Raw genomic sequence first — 17,560 nt, forward strand, 5'->3', positions numbered from 1 at the left:
GCTTCCCGTAGCTGGGACCGCCCACGACCTTTATCCTCGCTGGCGGTCGGAGAAATGGCGGAAATGAATCGTCCAGAAGGCCCGGAGTTTGCGAAACGCCTGGACCCCAAGAAGGACAGTCTGAGCAAAGAGCAGATTGAGTTCATGCGGAGAGTGGAGCTCGCTCAGTGGCACAAGAACCTGCAGAAACGGCGCGGAAGGAACGTGTTGACGGGCTTAGCCATCGGGGCCGTGGTCCTGGGCATCTGTATCCTTCCTGACCTGATTTCAGTGCTTTGGGCCCCGGTGAGAAAGCTACGGTTTTGGAAAGTAAACTCGGGCATGGTTATAGCCACCGCGCTTTGCCGACGATGGGATCAGATCAGTTTGTGCAGCCATTTCATTGCTCACGCGCCTATCCATGTACCGATTACAAAATCTATCCTGAGCTTCCTCACTCTTTGGAATGATGTGGAGATGCCGGCGTTGGACTGGGGTGAGCTCAATAAGAAGTCTTACAACATCAGGTTAAAGTCCAACAGGTTTGTTTCGAATCACTAGCTTTCGGAGCGCTGCTCCTTCCTCGGGCGAATGGAAGGAGCAGCCTGAGGAAGGAGCAGCGCTCTGAAAGCTAGTGACATCGAAACAAACCTGTTGGACTTTAACCTGGTGTTGTAAGACTTCTTGCTGTACTCTTTCGAATAGCCGACTGCTCGCACCACCGCGGACCCGGGTTCGATTCCAGTCTCGGGTCACTGTCCGTGCGGAGTTTGCACGCTCTTGCCGTGTCTGCGTGGGTTTCCTCCCACAGTCCAAAGACGTGCAGGCAGATTAGGTGCATTGACCGTGCTAAATTGCTCCTTCTTGTCCAAAGGTTGGGGTTGGGGGGGGGGGGGGGCAGGGGTTTGGGGTCTTAGATGGGGTGGTTTTTTGAAGGGTCACTGCAGATTTGATGGGCCGAATGGCCTCTTGTGGTGTGGGGATTCTATGATTTTAACCTGCCCCATTCTTCGATGGGAATCATGGCTGACTTACATCCTGGTGTATTGCTTAACACGCTAAGCTAAAAAAAAAAACCCACATTGATTTCTAATCTAAAATAATCAATTGAGCAATTGTCTCCTGCTTTTTTGTGGGAGATTGTTCTAGCCATTTCTATCTTCCTAACTGCTGAAAATTCAGATCACTGAGCATTTCACCCGATGCTACACATTAGTCAGTACAGAAATGGCAAGGGAAGGTACACATGGAGCTAAAGTGGTGAGTACTGGGACACGAGGACCCCGTGCTGGAAGCTGTACAGATGGTAGGGTCTTATCTGAATATGATTGGAACTAAGATCTTCGTGAGCAGAATGACAAGTGCTGTGGGGGGAAAGTTTAACTAATGTGGCAGGAAGGGGGACAAAAAACAAGACAAACAAGAAAAGAAAAATGGCAAAGGGGATAGATAAGGGTTGAAGGAGGAGGGTGTTACAAAGAACGATTGTTTGACAAAGGAGGAATTTGAATTGAATGCAAGTCAATGCACACAGTATGCTGAATAGTATTAGTGATTGAGTACCACAAATTGCTTTGGAACAGTGTGAATACAACAGGACCAGGGGGTGTCAAAAAAGCTTGGTCAGGATGACTACCTCTGAGGAAATAAAATGAGGGGGTTGCACATTTCTCTCTCTCCCCTTCCACTGCCCCTGGGGCTGCTGCTTCCCTTACTTGCCCCTCCTCTTCCTGGGCCCACGGTGCCTCTTTTACAGAATCTTCAATTTCACTTACCAGTCCTACTGTCATTTTGGAGGTGGCTCTGGGGCCACAGAGAATGACTTTGTGCCATTCCAGCCACAAGGCCACCGGTTGGATAAGCCTGTTTTAGAAGCTATATAATTCTTGTATTGAAAGATATATTCGCGTAGTGGTTAGCACAGTTGCTTCACAGCTCCAGGCTCGATTCCCGGCTTGAGGTACTGTCTGTGCGGAGTCTGCACGTTCTCCCGTGTGTGTGGGGGTTTTCTCCCGGTGCTCCGGTTTCCTCCCACAGTCCTAAGATGTGCAGGTTTGGTGATTGGCCATGATAAATTGCCCTTAGTGTCTAAAAAGGTTAGGTGGGGTTACTGGGTTACGGGAATAGGGTGGAGGCATGGGCTTAAGTGGGGTGCTCTTTCCAAGGGCCCGTGCAGACTTGATGGGCTGAATGGCCTTCTGCACTGTAAATTCTATGATTATGATTACTTCCATGATTAATTAAAGATTGGATTTGTGCTGCCATTCCATAGGACAGCAACCCACTTTAGATATCTGGGGGTGCAGGTGGCACTTGACTGGGGGAGCTCCATAGATATAACATGGCTAGTTTGGTGGGGAGAGTGAAAGCGGATTTGGCAAGATGGGATTGTCTTCCTCTATCACTGGCAAGTTGATGCAAGCAATTAAGATGAATGTATTGCCGTGTTTTTGTTCATTTTTCAGTGCCGGCCAATCTTTTTATCAAAGGTGTTTTTTTAAGGAAGTAGAAAGTTGATTACCTTGTTTATTTTGGGGAGGGGGGGGGGTAAGGTGGCTAGGATTAAGAAAGTGCTGTTGCAGAGAGGATGGGAGTTGGGTGTCTCAAATGTATTGCATTATTACTGGGCGGCGAATGCTGAGAAGGTGCGGGGACTGGGTTAGAGGAGGGGGGGGGGGGGGCGGCGGGAGGGGGAGAGAGGGGGGGAAGGGGAGAGAGACTCCCCAGTGGGTTGGAATGGAGGAGAGTCTATGCAGGGATCCGGGGTTGGAGGGCATTGGCAACAGCGCCACTCCCGATGGTCCCAGAAAATACCCGGGGTGTCCAGTGGTAGCAGCAACACTCAATACCTGAAGGCAGTTGCGCCCAGCACTTTAGATTGTGGGCGGGGTCAAGGGAAATGCCAATTCGGGGGAATCATAGGTTTGAACCTGGGATTTGCGATGGGAATTCCGAAGATGGGAGGAGAGGGGAGTTAATGTCTTAAAGGATTTGTTTCTGGGAGGCCAGTTTCCGAAATTGGAGGAGCTTGGGGGAGGGGGGGGATAGACTGGATTGGGGAACAGGGGGAGAAGTTTGGGTATATGCAGGTCCAAAATTTTGCCAGGAAGGAGGTACAGAGCTTTCCGATTGCACCGGCCCCCACACCGTTGGAAGAGATATTGACGACGGGGGGGATTGGAGAAAGGGGTGGTGTCAGCGATTTATGGGGTTATTCTGGGAGAAGATAAGGTATCACTGGATGGGATTAAGGCAAAGTGCGATGATGAGTTGGGGAAAGGCATGGAGGAGGGGTTGTGGTGTGAGGTGCTACGGAATGTGTCAACTTCATGCGCAAGGTTGGGGCTGATACAGTTGAAGGTGGTGTATAGGGCACACCTCACAAGGGTGAGGATGAGCTGATTGTTTTGAGGAGGTGTAGGATGTTTGTGAACGCTGTGGGGTGGGGGCGCAAATCACGTTCATATGTTTTGGTCCTGCCCAAAACTGGAGGGGTATTGAAGGGAGATCTTTAGGGTAGTCGCAAAGGTGGTGCACGTGAGACTCTAATCTGGTCCCCTAGAAGCCATATTCGGGGTGTCGGATTGGGGAGTCTAAGTGTTCGCCTCGCTGATTGCCCGAAGGCGGATTCTGTTGGGGGTGGAGGTCAGCTTCTCCGCCCTGTGCCTTGCGTGGCGGGGGGACCTGCTGGAGTTCTTAATGCCCGAGAAAGTAAAGTTCGAGTTGAGGGGGAGGGCGGAAGCGTTCTACAACTCCTGGGCCTTGTTCATCATGCATTTTCATGAATTGGATGACATCGAACATTTGGGATGGGGGGGGGGTTTGGAATGTATAAATTAATGATGATTCTTTTTCATTGGTGATTTGTATTCAAAATGTTGGGAGCTGTTTGAGGGTGGGTAGGCTGAGGAGATTGTTGGTTAGAGGATTGCTATTGTATTTGTTGTTATTGTTATTTCTTGTTGTAAATATGATAAATGTGAAAAAGGAGAATGAAAAAAAAAGATGGATTTGTAAATAGCATAACGGAGTGTATTAATGAAAAATGTAGATGTGTACTTGAATTATTCAAAAGATGTTTGTTAAGTTGATACATAGAAGAAACATTGCTGAAGCTAAATTACACATTAGATAAATGTGGCAGAATAGGTAGAAAGTTAGCTATAGAACATACAATAGAGCAGTGCTCACTGAAAGCTTTGTGGACGGAAAGTATAATAACTGGTGTCTTATTTTTAAAAAATATATATATTTATTAAAGTTTTTAACACAATTTTTCTCCCTTACAAACAATAAACCCCCCCCCCCCCCGTAGCAAAAAAAACGAAACGCGAAATCGCGCGGAGCAAGATATATACAAGGCAAAAAAGTATCTTTACATAGCTTTGTACACTGGCTCTCTCCCGTACGTGCCAGTTTCCCGACTCTTCATGTTATCTCTTGCTCATCCACCCCCCCCCCCCCCCCCCCCCCCCCAGGTTGCTGCTGCTGGTGACCGACCTTCCTCTAACGCTCCGCGAGATAGTCTAGGAACGGTTGCCACCGCCTGTAGAACCCCTGCGCAGACCCTCAAGGCGAACTTGATCCTCTCCAACTTTATGAACCCGGCCATATCGTTTATCCAGGCATCCACGCTGGGGGGCTTCGCCTCCTTCCACATTAGCAAGATCCTTCGCCGGGCTACTAGGACGCAAAGGCCAGAATACCGGCCTCTTTCGCCTCCTGTACTCCCGGTTCGTCACTACTCCGAATATTGCTAGCCCCCAGCTTGGCGTGACCCGGACTTTCACCACCTGAGATATTGCTCCCGCCACTCCTCTCCAGAACCCCTCCAGTACCGGGCATGACCAAAACATATGGACATGGTTCGCCGGGCTCCCTGAGCACCTTCCACATCTGTCCTCTACCCCAAAGAACCTGCTCAACCTCGCCCCCGTCAAGTGAGCTCTGTGAACCACCTTAAATTATATCAGGCTGAGCCTGGCACACGAGGAGGAGGAATTAACCCTACCCAGGGCATCAGCCCACAGACCTTCCTCGATCTCCTCCCCCAGCTCCTCCTCCCATTTACCCTTCAACTCTTCTACCAGCGCTTCCCCCTCTTTCATCTCCTGGTGTATTACCGACACCTTGCCCTCCCCGACCCATGCACCCGAGATCACCCTGTCTTGAATTTCTTGTGCCGGGAGCAACGGGAATTCCCTCACCTGTTGCCTCACAAAAGCCCTCACCTGCATATATCTAAAGGCATTTCCCGGGGGTACCTCAAACTTCTCCTCTAGTGCCCCTAGGCTCGCAAACGTTCTGTCAATGAACAGGTTCCCCATTCTTCTGATCCCCGCCCGATGCCAGCTCTGGAACCCACCGTCCATCTTCCCCGGGACAAACCGATGGTTACCCCTGATCGGGAACCACATCCATGCTCCCATTGCACCCTTGTGCCGTCTCCACTGGCCCCAGATCCTTAGCGTTGCCGCCACCACCGGGCTCGTGGTATACTTTGTCGGCGAGAGCGGCAGCGGTGCCGTCACCAATGCCCCCAGGCTCGTTCCTTTGCAGGACACCATCTCCATTCTCTTCTATGCCGCCCCCTCTCCCTCCATGACCCACTTGCGGACCATCGCCACATTTGCTGCCCAGTAGTAGCTCCCCAGGTTTGGCAGCGCCAACCCTCCCCTGTCCCTACTGCGTTCCAGGAACCCTCTCCTTACCCTCGGGGTCTTATTCGCCCACACAAACCCCATAATACTCCTGCCTACGCTCTTAAGAAAGGCCTTTGTGATCACGATGGGAAGGCACTGAAACACAAACAAAAACCTCGGAAGGACCACCATTTTGACCGATTGCACTCTACCCGCTCGCGAGAGCGGTAGCATGTCCCATCTTTTAAAATCCTCCATTTGCTCCGCCAACCTCGTCAGATTCAGTTTATGTAGGGCCCCCCAACTCCTGGCTATCTGGATCCCCAGATACCGAAAGCTCCCCTCCGCCCACTTCAGCGGTACGTCCCCTATCCCTCTTTCTTGGTCCCCCGCCTGTAATACAAAGAGCTCACTCTTCCCTACATTGAGCTTGTAGCCCGAAAACTCCCCAAACTCCCTTAGAGTCTGCATGACCTCCACCATCCCCTCCATTGGATCCGCCACGTACAGCAACAGGTCATCTGCATATAGCGACACCCGATGCTCTTCTCCCCCTCGGACCACCCCCCCTCCATTTATTAGACTCCCTCAATGACATGGCCAATGGTTCGATCGCCAATGCGAACAACAGGGGGGACAGGGGGCACCCCTGCCTCGTCCCTCGGTACAGTCGAAAGTACTCCGACCTCCGCCGGTTCGTCACTACACTCGCCACCGGGGCTCTGTAAAGGAGCTTAACCCAACTGATAAACCCTCCCCCGAACCCAAACCTACGCAGCACCTCCCAGAAGTACTCCCACTCTACTCGGTCAGAGGCCTTCTCCGCGTCCATAGCTGCCACTATCTCCGCTTCTCCCTCCACCAATGGCATCATTATCACGTTTAAGAGCCGCCGCACATTGGTGTTTAGCTGCCTGCCCTTTACAAATTCTGTCTGGTCCTCGTGAATCACCCTCGGGACACAGTCCTCGATCCTCGTGGCTAGCACTTTTGCCAGCAACTTTGCATCCACATTAAGGAGCGAGATCGGCCTGTACAATCCACATTGCAGTGGGTCCTTGTCCCGCTTTAGGATCAAAGAAATTGTCGCTTCCGACATTGTCGGAGGTAGTGTCCCCTCCTCTCTTGCCTCATTAAAGGTCCTCACTAGTAACGGGGCCAACAGGTCTACATACTTCCTGTAGAACTCCACCGGGAACCCGTCCGGTCCCGGGGCCTTCCCCGCCTGCATGCTCCCCAAACCCTTGCTCAGCTCCTCCAACCCAATTGGTGCCCCCAGACCAGCCACCTCTTGCTCCTCCACCCTCGGGAATCTCAGTTGGTCTAGGAATCGTCTCATACCCTCTTCCCCTGCTGGGGGCTGAGATCTGTACAGCTCTTCATAGAAGGCCTTAAATACCTCGTTTATTTTCATCGCACTCCGAACCGTGGCTCCCCTTCCATCTTTGACTCCCCCTATTTCCCTCGCTGCCATCCTTTTACAGAGCTGGTGTGCCAGCATCCGACTGGCCTTATCCCCATACTCATAGGTCGCCCCCTGCGCTTTCCTCCACTGTGTCTCCGCCTTCCCTGTGGTCAACAGGTCAAACTCCGTCTGGAGCCGTCGTCTTTCCCCAAGTAATCTTTCCTCCGGGGCCTCTGCGTATCTCCTGTCCACTCTCAAAATCTCCCCCACTATCCGCTCCCTTTCCATGTCCTCTGTCTGCTCCCTATGAGCCCTAATGGAGATTAGCTCTCCCCTGACCACCGCCTTCAACGCCTCCCATACCACCCCTACCCGCACCTCCCTGTTGTCGTTGGCCTCCAAGTACCTTTCGATACACCCCCTCACCTTCCCACACACCACCTTGTCCGCCAGCAGTCCCACATCCAGCTGCCACAGCGGGCGTTGGTCCCTCTCCTCTCCCAGCTCCAGTTCCACCCAGTGCGGGGCATGGTCCGAAACAGCTATGGCCGAATACTCCGTCCCCTCCACCCTCTGGATGAGCGCCCTGCCCAGAACAAAAAAATCTATCCGGGAGTAGGTTTTGTGTACGTGGGAAAAGAAAGAAAATTCCCTGGCCTGCGGCCTTGCAAACCGCCATGGGTCCACTCCCCCCATCTGATCCATAAACCCCCTAAGTACCTTGGCCGCCGCCGGCCTCTTTCCAGTCCTTGATTTGGAGCGGTCCAGTGCTGGATCCAACACTGTATTGAAGTCCCCTCCCATTATCAGGCCTCCTTTCTCCAGGTCCGGAATGCACCCCAACATGCGCTTCATGAATCCTGCATCATCCCAGTTTGGGGCGTATACGTTTACCAACACTACCCATGTCCCTTGCAGCCTACCGCTCACCATTACATATCGCCCTCCATTGTCCACCTCAATAGTCTTGGCCTCAAATGACACGCGCTTTCCCACTAATATTGCCACCCCTCCAGTCCCGAGTGGAATACCTGTCCTACCCATCCCTTTCTTCACCTGACCTGGTCCGCCACCTTTAGGTGAGTCTCTTGGAGCATGACCACGCCCGCCTTCAGACCCTTTAAGTGCGCGAACACTCGAGCCCTCTTCACCGGCCCATTCAGCCCCCTCACGTTCCACGTTATCAGCGGTATTGGAGGGGCTCTCACCCCCACCCTCGACTAGCCATCTCCTTTTCTGGGCCAGTCCCGTGTCCACGCCTCCCTCACCCTCCAGTCCCCCAGACGGGGGACCCCCGTCCCGTCCACCTCTTTTATGTCCCATTCCCTTTCGGCCAGTGCAGCAGCAACCCTTCTCTCTCTCCCCCCCCCCCCCCCCCCCCCCCGCCCCCGCTAGACCCCTGTCTAGCTTTTTTGCTCCCCCCCCCCCCCCCCCATGTCACTCCCGTAAGTCAGCTGACCCCGGCTACCCCCACTATCCCATTGACCTCCCCGTGTGGGAGTTCCCCCTCCCACCTTTCTTCCCGCGCGCAGGAAAGACAAAAAACCCCGCGCTTTCCAAAGCCCGCTCCGCCCCCTCTGGCGCAGCTCCTGTCGCGGCCTTGTATCTCTCCCCCAGCCCATGTAACATTTCCTGCACGTGATTGTGATTGACTCCCTATATACAACAACCATCACACATCAAACCTCAAATATCCCCCACACCCTCACAAACCCTCAGTTAGAGTCCAACTTTTCGGTTTGTATAAATGTCCACGCCTCTTCAGGCGTTTCAAAGTAGTAGTGTTGGCCCTTGTATGTGACCCACAGTCGCGTTGGCTGCAGCATTCCGAATTTCACTTCTTCTTTCCGGTGCAACACCGCTTTGGCCCGGTTGAAACCCGCTCTCCGCTTTGCAACCTCCGTGCTCCAGTCCGGGTATATTCAGATCTCTGCATTGTCCCACTTACTGCTCTGCTCCTTCTTGGCCCATTTCAGGACCCACTCTCTGTCCGTGAACCGGTGGAACCTCACCAACATCGCCCTTGGTGGCTCATTTGCCCGGGGCCTCCTCGCCAGCACCCGGTGTGACCCGTCCAACTCCAGCGGCCTCGAAGGGGCCTCCTTGCCCTCATCGCCCCGAACATTGTGCTCGCGTATGCCCCGGCATCGGCCCCCTCCGCTCCTTCAGGGAGACCCAGGATCCGCAGATTCTTTCTCCTCGACCTGTTCTCCAGGTCTTCGCGTCTTCCCGCCCACCTCCTGTGTAGCGCCTCGTTCTGCTCCACTCTCACCACCAGGCCCGAGATCTCGTCCTCTTTCTGACCAACTCTTTTTTTGTACCTCATGGATCTGAACCTTGTGGGCCTTCTGGGTGATCCCTAGTCCTTCGATTGCCGAAAGCATAGGCGCCAGCATTTCCTTACGCATCTCCTCGTGCTGCTCCTCGAAGCAGTGCTTAATAAACTCCTGCAGCTCCACTTTGTCTCTGGCCGCCGCCATTTTGTCTTTTTTCCCCGGTTTTTCCCGTTGCTCCAACTCCTGCAGCTCCACTTTGTCTCTGGCCGCCGCCATTTTGTCTTTTTTCCCCGGTTTTTCCCGTTGCTCCAATGCCACTTTTGTGGCCGTTAAGCTTCGAGTCCGTTTCATAAAAGTTGGAGGGAGACCTCCCTCTTACCTTCCCCACGGGTTAGTCTCGAAAAAAGTTCCGTTGGGGCTCTTCTAGCGAGCCCGAAAGTCCGTGGTAGCAGGAGCTGCCGAATCGTGCTGCTCAGCTCCGCATAGCCGCACCCGGAAGTCCAACTGGTGTCTTATTAAGCTGGCAGTCAGGGTTAGGAACATGCCTCATATTTTTGTGTATATGTATGGAATGTATCTTTTATACAGACTTAATAATCTGGTCTGCGGTGTAGGTGCACAAAATCTGAAATTGCAAATAATAGGAAGCATGATTAACTGAAGAGGACTGTACAATTTCAGAGGTCATATACCAGTGAGTATATTGGGTAGGTAGATGTAAACTGACAATTAATGCAGAAAAATATAAGATGGATTATTTTAAAGGAAAGAATAAGCGGAACTGTGCAATAAATGGCAAAACCTTAACGGATTGGGTTCAGATACACAAACTTTCAACAGTTAGAACATTTTGATAAAAGTTGTGCTTTAAATAAAACGTGGAGAGAAAACAGATTCAATTTGGTACCGGAGATTAGAGCTTTTGGTTATCTGTCTCTTCAGAATAGTAGACCTATCGTTTTTACCTTTTTAAAAAGTTTGTTGCCATATGAAAAAACAGAGCTTCAGGTTTGGTGCAAGAAGTTATTTTCAGATGGCAGATAACTAAATGTTCATATGTTTGACTTTTATTTAGTCACAGCAATAGCAGTGTTTTAAAACATTTTCAAACATTGAACTACAACTACAAACTTTAGATTTTAATTAATGTGTGCAGATTTAGTTATATTTCCTTAATAATGTCCCCAGATGGATACACATTTTATTCAGTGTCACAGGAACGTTTTTTGGATGATTTGGAAGAAGAAGCAAATAGTGCTCGAAGAAGACATGATTCCAAGACTTCAGTAAACTGAAACACTTAGTTTATACAGTTTGTGATTTATGACTGGTCAAACTGAACAATTATGCAACTTGTATCTATTAAAGAAAATGAAACATGCTGGATCAAGATGTACACTTTTCAGAATGCACAGAAGCTTTTATTTTCTGTCGGAGTCTGCCTTGATCTAGGAATAATTTTATGGCAAGGGCAATGCCTCCTGTTTGTATGGCCAAATCGAATGTATACATTTGTTGTACTATTAATAAAACTAGTAACTTGAATCTAATTATTCTTTCAAACCATATCTAAGATTTGAAAAAAAAGTTCTACAAAATCATGTTTTAGTATTTCAGGTTCTTATTAATTCCTTAAATTAGCCTTTAAGTCCACACAGTAAAATAGATATTCATAAAGTTGTGAAATTTAACATGAATTGGGACATTCTGAGAGTTCCTTGGATAAAAATGTTGTTGATCGTGTTCAGGTATTTAATGGAAGCAGTAACTTTAATGGTTCATGTTTTCAAAAGTTGTAAATCTTCATTTTTATGGTAGGATACTCAAATCAATTTTAGTCATTCAATCTCTTTTGCATTTGATAATTTATTAATGCAAGTTATAGAAAGTCATATTATACAGCAATGTTCCCTTTAAAATGTAATTGTTTTTACTAGTAGATTTTTGCAATGCACAGGACCTGAATTGTTTTGCACAGCTGCTGTGCATACACCGTATTTAACATGGAACTGGTCTTGGAGCATGGTACCTTCCAGGCTGCTGTGAAGCCTCTCACAGGATTCACCAGAAGGTGGTACTGAAAAGCATTCTGGGATAAATCAGTGCAGTCACAACTTGGAAGAGAATTGAGGAGGACCCACTGCCAAAGAATGGAATAGCCCCAAACATTACATTGCTGCAGTGTTTCCATCCCTCCTTCCACCTCAAACCAAAAAAAAGAGGGAGAGAGACCGTACTTTAGGAGAGCACCAGACCAGCGAGGGACACTCTTGAGTTTGGATTTAAGAAGGTAGCTGATTTGTGAGTACGTCCTCATGAGTGTTTTTATTTTATTATAAAGTAATTCAATATTAAACATTTGGTGGGACTTGGTGTTCCGCCTGCGACATGTATTCAATCATGAATGCTGACAACATCCCTGCCAATTGTATCTGTTGGAAGTGTATCCAGCTGCACTTGCTGACTGAACGAATGTATTGGTTTGAGCAGCAGCTGGAAGTACTAAGAAACATCCAAATGGTGCAAAGTGTCATAGAAGTTATAGAGACGTGGTCACACCCAAGGTACAGGAAGGCTGACCTCTAGGGTAGTCATTTCAGGATTACTCCCTGTGCCATATGCTAGTGAGGCTAGGAACAGAGAGATACTAAGTTAAATACTTGGCTAAAGAGCTGAAGGGGAGGGCTCCAGATATGTGGATCATTGAGATGTCCCAGGGAAGGTGGGACCTACAGAAGCAGGATGGGTTGCACCTAAACTGAAGGGGCACCAATATCCTGGCTGGTAGGTTTGCTAACAGGTTTGGAAGGGTTTAAACTAGTAGGGCTGGTGGCAGGAGAGGGGGGGGAGCTTGAAATTAAGCCAAATATTGGGAATTCGCTGATCTCTGGAGGTCTGGGGCGTCATTCTCCGACCCCCCCCAGCGGAGAATGGCCGTTGGCCGCCGTGAATCCCGCCCCCGCCGGTTGACGCAGTCTCCGGTACCGGATATTCGGCGGGGGCGGAAATCGGGCCGCGCCGGTTGGCGGGCTCCCCCGCTTGAGTCTCCAGCCCGGATGGGCCGAAGTCCCGCCGAGAAATTGCCTGTCCCGCCGGCGTAAATTAGAGTACCTATTTACCGGCGGGACAAGGCGGCGTGGGCGAGCTCTGGGGTCCTGGGGGGGGCGCGGGGCGATCTGGCCCCTGGGGGTGCCCCCACGGTGGCCTGGCCCGCGATCGGGGCCCACCGATCCGCGGGCGGGCCTATGCTGTGGGGGCACTCTTTCCCATCCGCCTCTGCCACGGTCTCCACCATGGCGGAGGCGGAAGAGACTCTCCCCACTGCGCATGCGCGGGAAACTCAGCGGCCGCTGACGCTCCCGCGCATGCGCCGCCCCGACATGTCATTTCCGGGCCAGCTGGCGGGGCGGAAATCCCTCCGGCGTCGGCCTAGCCCCTCAATGTTGGGGCTCGGCCCCCAAAGATGCGGAGCATTCCGCACCTTTGGGGCGGCGCGATGCCTGTCTGATTGGCGCCGTTTTGGGCGCCAGTGGGCGAACATCGCGCCGTTTGGGGAGAATTTCGCCCCTGGTGTGCATTTACTTCAACGCCAATATAACAGGTAAGCGGATGAATTTGGAGCTTGAACTAATGTGAGGTATTATAATGTGTTACGGAGACATGGTTAAAGGAGGGACAGGATTGGCAGCTTAATTGGTTTGGGATATTGATGTTTTAGATGAGACGGGATAGCAGAAAGGGTGGGAGAGTTGCATTACTGGTGAGGAAACATCACAGCTGAGATGAGGGGGGATATCGTGGAGGGATCCTCCAGTGACGCATTATGTGTATAGCTCACAAATAGGAAGGGTGCAATCACAATGTTGGGGTTGAACTATTGGCCTCCCAACATTTTGGTGTTGAACAGGTTTCTTCATTGCAGAACACATTAATTACAGAGTATCTAGATTTGAATTACTCTAGCAAATGCAAAGTTAAACATCCATTGTTAAGCATTACATTCAAGAAAATAATTGCATTTTTACATCAGTAAATTTATTGCACAGCCTTGCACACAAGAACATATTCAGACACTTTGTAGATTTGAGGCATAATGCTGTTTATACAATTTTTATTGGTTTGTGATTTCTGATAAATGCTTTCAAAATGTGGAAAATCATATACAGTCGTAGCTTTAGTGATATTGCTCAACTAATATACATTAATTTGGATGGAGAGTATTTTTAGCTTCAAACGGAATTATCATTTTAGTCTTGTGGAGATTATTTTAACTTAATTGTGAGGTAAGGTACCTAACAAATATGGCAGACACAACCATTTGGTTCATTCATTTAATATTTCTATTATACCAGAACTGCAATAGATTGTTAGGATATAGTAAATTTCATGAAAATGGTAGAGGGGAAACGTTTCCTTTCCACTGAATTCAGCAACGCCATACATTTATTTGTAAAGAACACATTTATGATTTTGCTACACTTTGCATTCTAGGGAAATTTCACCTCTTAATGTTACTCTGATACATATTAAGAAGTCTTATATGTAAGTGTGGGAAAGAGGGGTTCCTTTTCATGGGACACTGGCATCAGTTTTGGGACAGGGGGGACCTATGCCGTTGGGATGGTCTCCACCTGAACCAAGCTAGGACCAGTGTTCTGGCGAAAAGAGTAACTAGGGTGGTCAATCGGACTTTAAACTAGAGATTGGGGGGGGAAGGGAAAGTCGGGGAACCAAGAGGTGAAGTAATCAGTGGGAAGCGTAGCTGCTTAGGAATACAAAAAAGCACGAAAAGACAGAATCTCACAAAATATGACAGTGTATGGAAAGGCTCAGTAAACCAAGGTCCACCACACTAAGAAAACAAAAAGGGACGGTCAATTAAAGGTGCTATATTTAAATGCGCGCAGTGTACAGAACAAGGTAGATGAGCTTGTGGCCCAAATTGTGACTGGCAGGTATGATGTGGTAGGCATCACAGAGACGTGGTTGCAGGGGGTTCAGGATATTTAAACATCCAGGGAGCCACAACCTATCGAAAAGACAGCGAGGTAGGAAGAGGGGGTGGGGTTGCCTTGTTAATTAGGAATGAAATTAAATCAATAGCACTAAACGACATAGGGTCAGATGATGTGGCGTCTGTGTGGGTAGAGTTGAGGAACCACAGGCAAAAAAAACATAATGGGAGTTATGTACAGGCCTAACAGTGGTCAGGACCAGGGGCACAAAATGCACCACGAAATAGAAAGGGCATGTCAGAAAGGCAAGGTCACAGTGATCATGGGGGACTTCAATGTGCAGGTGGACTGGGTAAATAATGTTGCCAGTGGACCCAAAGAAAGGGAATTCATTGAATGTTTACAAGAGGGCTTTTTGGAACAGCTTGTGATGGAGCCCACAAGGGAATAGGCCATTCTGGACTGAGTGTTATGTAATGAGCCAGACTTGATAAAAGATCTTAAAGTAAGGGAACACTTAGGAGGCAGTGATCATAATATGGTAGAATTCAGTCTGCAATTTGAAAGAAAGAAGGTAGAATCAGATGTAAAGGTGTTACAGTTAAATAAAGGTAACTACAGGGGCATGAGGGATGAACTGATGAAAATCGACTGGGAGCAGAGCCTAGTGGGAAAGACAGTAGAACAGCAATGGCAGGAGTTTCTGGGAGTAATTGAGGACACAGTACAGAGGTTCATCTCAAAGAAAAGAAAGGTTATCAGAGGGGGGGATTAGGCAGCCATGGCTGACGAAGTCAGGGAATGCATCAAAGCAAAAGAGAAAGCCTATAATGTGGCAAAGAGTAGTGGGAAGTCAGAAGATTGGGAAGGCTACAAAAACAAACAGGATAACAAAGAGAGATATAAGGAAAGAGAGGATCAAATATGAAGGTAGGCTAGCCAGTAACATTAGGAATGACAGGAAAAGTTTCTTTAAATACATTAAAAACAGACTGGAGGCAAAAGTAGACATTGGGCCGCTCCAAAATGACGCTGGTAATCTAGCGATGGGAGACAAGGAAATAGCTGAGGAACTAAATAAGTACTTTGCGTCAGTCTTCACAGTAGAAGACATGAGTAATATGAAACAATTCAGGAGAGTCAGGGGGCAGAGTTGAATATGGTAGCCATCACAAAGGAGAAAGTGCTAGAGAAACTAAGAGGTCTAAAAATTGATAAATCTCCGGGCCCAGATGGGGTACATCCTAGAGTTCTCAAGGAGATTGCTGAAGAAATAGTGTAGGCGATAGTTATGATCTTTCAAAAGTCACTGGAGTCAGGGAAAGTCCCAGAGGATTGGAAAATCGCTGTTGTAACCCCCATGTTCAAGAAGGGAACAAGAAAAAAGATGGAAAATTATAGGCCAATTAGCTTAACCTCGGTTGTTGGCAAGATTCTAGAATCCATCGTTAAGGATGAGATTTCTAAATTCTTGGAAGTGCAGGGTCGGATTAGGACAAGTCAGCATGGATTTAGTAAGGGGAGGTCGTGCCTGACAAACCTGTTAGAGTTCTTTGAAGAGATAACAGATAGGTTAGACCAAGGAGAGCCAATGGATGTTATCTATCTTGACTTCCAAAAGGCCTTTGATAAGGTGCCTCACGGGAGACTGCTGAGTAAAATAAGGGCCCATGGTATTCGAGGCAAGGTACTAACATGGATTGATGATTGACTGTCAGGCAGAAGGCAGAGAGTTGGGATAAAAGGTTATTTTTCGGAATGGCAACCGGTGACGAGTGGTGTCCCGCAGGGTTCAGTGTTGGGGCCACGGCTGTTCTCTTTATATATTAACGTTCTAGATGACAGGACTGGGGGCATTCTGGCTAAGTTTGCCGATGATACAAAGATAGGTGGAGGGGCAGGTAGTATTGAGGAGGAGGGGAGGCTTCAGAAAGATTTAGACAGTTTAGGAGAGTGGTCCAAGAAATGGCTGATGAAATTCAACGTGGGCAAGTGCGAGGTCTTGCACTTTGGAAAAAAGAATAGAGGCATGGACTATTTTCTAAACGGTGACATAATTCATAATGCTGAAGTGCAAAGGGACTTGGAGTCCTAGTCCAGGATTCTCTAAAGGTAAACTTGCAGGTTGAGCCCGTAATTAAGAAAGCAAATGCAATGTTGTCATTTATCTCAAGAGGCTTGGAATATAAAAGCAGGGATGTACTTCTGAAGCTTTATAAAGCACTAGTTAGGCCCCATTTAGAATACTGTGAGCAATTTTGGGCCCCACACCTCAGGAAGGACATACTGGCACTGGAGCGGGTCCAGCGGAGATTCACACGGATGATCCCGGGAATGGTAGGCCTAACATACGATGAACGTCTGAGGATCCTGGGATTATATTCATTGGAGTTTAGGAGGTTGAGGGGAGATCTAATAGAAACTTACAAGATAATGAATGGCTTAGATAGGGTGGACGTAGGGAAGTTGTTTCCATTAGCAGGGGAGACTAGGACCCGGGGGCACAGCCTTAGAATAAAAGGGAGTCACTTTAGAACAGAGATGAGGAGAAATTTCTTCAGCCAGAGAGTGGTGGGTCTGTGGAATTCATTGCCACAGACGGCGGTGGGAGGCCGGGACGTTGAGTGTCTTTAAGACAGAAGTTGATAAATCCTTGATTTCTCGAGGAATTAAGGGCTTTGGAGAGAGAGCGGGTAAATGGAGTTGAGATCAGCCATGATTGAATGGTGGAGTGGACTCGATGGGCCGAATGGCCTTACTTCCGCTCCTATGTCTTATGGTCTTATAACACCAGGTTAAAGTCCAACTGGTTGATTTTGAATCACTAGCTTTCAGAGCACTGGTCCTTCTTCAAGTGGGACATATCATATGGACCTTTCCAACACACAGCTAGTTCCATGACTCTTCAAATCAATATTATTTTATCTCCAACCTATTATGTTTATATCGTTGATTATAATGTCACAGTAGGACCTACTGGAACTGATGTTATTAAAATGGGTGGCAACACTCAAGTTTCAAATATTTTTTAGAAAGCAACAATGCAATAAAGTTAAATACACTTAAGAAAATAGACGTAATTTACACCAGCAATCTGCAGATGTTCCACAAGGGTGTTTTTTTTCTGGTCACTGATTTGCTGGACACCTTAAATGTCTGGGTCCTGTGATTTTAGACCTAATAGGTATATTAGGTTTAAAAACATACTTAACATCTGCATTTATTTCAAGTGACTTTGCTACATTTGTGATGGTACAAGAAGGTTCACCCAAAATAAGATGTAGTTTGGCTTCAAAAGGTAAA

General features: G+C 48.5%; 1 protein-coding gene across 1 annotated transcript; it reads left to right on the forward strand.

The window, feature by feature from the left end:
* Positions 1–9: 9 nt before the first annotated feature.
* On the forward strand, positions 10–10,852 carry coa3a (cytochrome C oxidase assembly factor 3a). Its single transcript, XM_072487300.1, has 2 exons — positions 10–247; positions 10,491–10,852. Exons 1-2 carry the CDS (start codon positions 55–57, stop codon positions 10,595–10,597), a joined length of 300 nt encoding a protein of 99 aa, XP_072343401.1. The 5' UTR covers positions 10–54; the 3' UTR covers positions 10,598–10,852.
* Positions 10,853–17,560: the final 6,708 nt, after the last annotated feature.

This window comes from Scyliorhinus torazame, chromosome 21 (genome assembly GCF_047496885.1).
Source record: "Scyliorhinus torazame isolate Kashiwa2021f chromosome 21, sScyTor2.1, whole genome shotgun sequence".
NCBI lineage: Eukaryota > Metazoa > Chordata > Chondrichthyes > Carcharhiniformes > Scyliorhinidae > Scyliorhinus > Scyliorhinus torazame.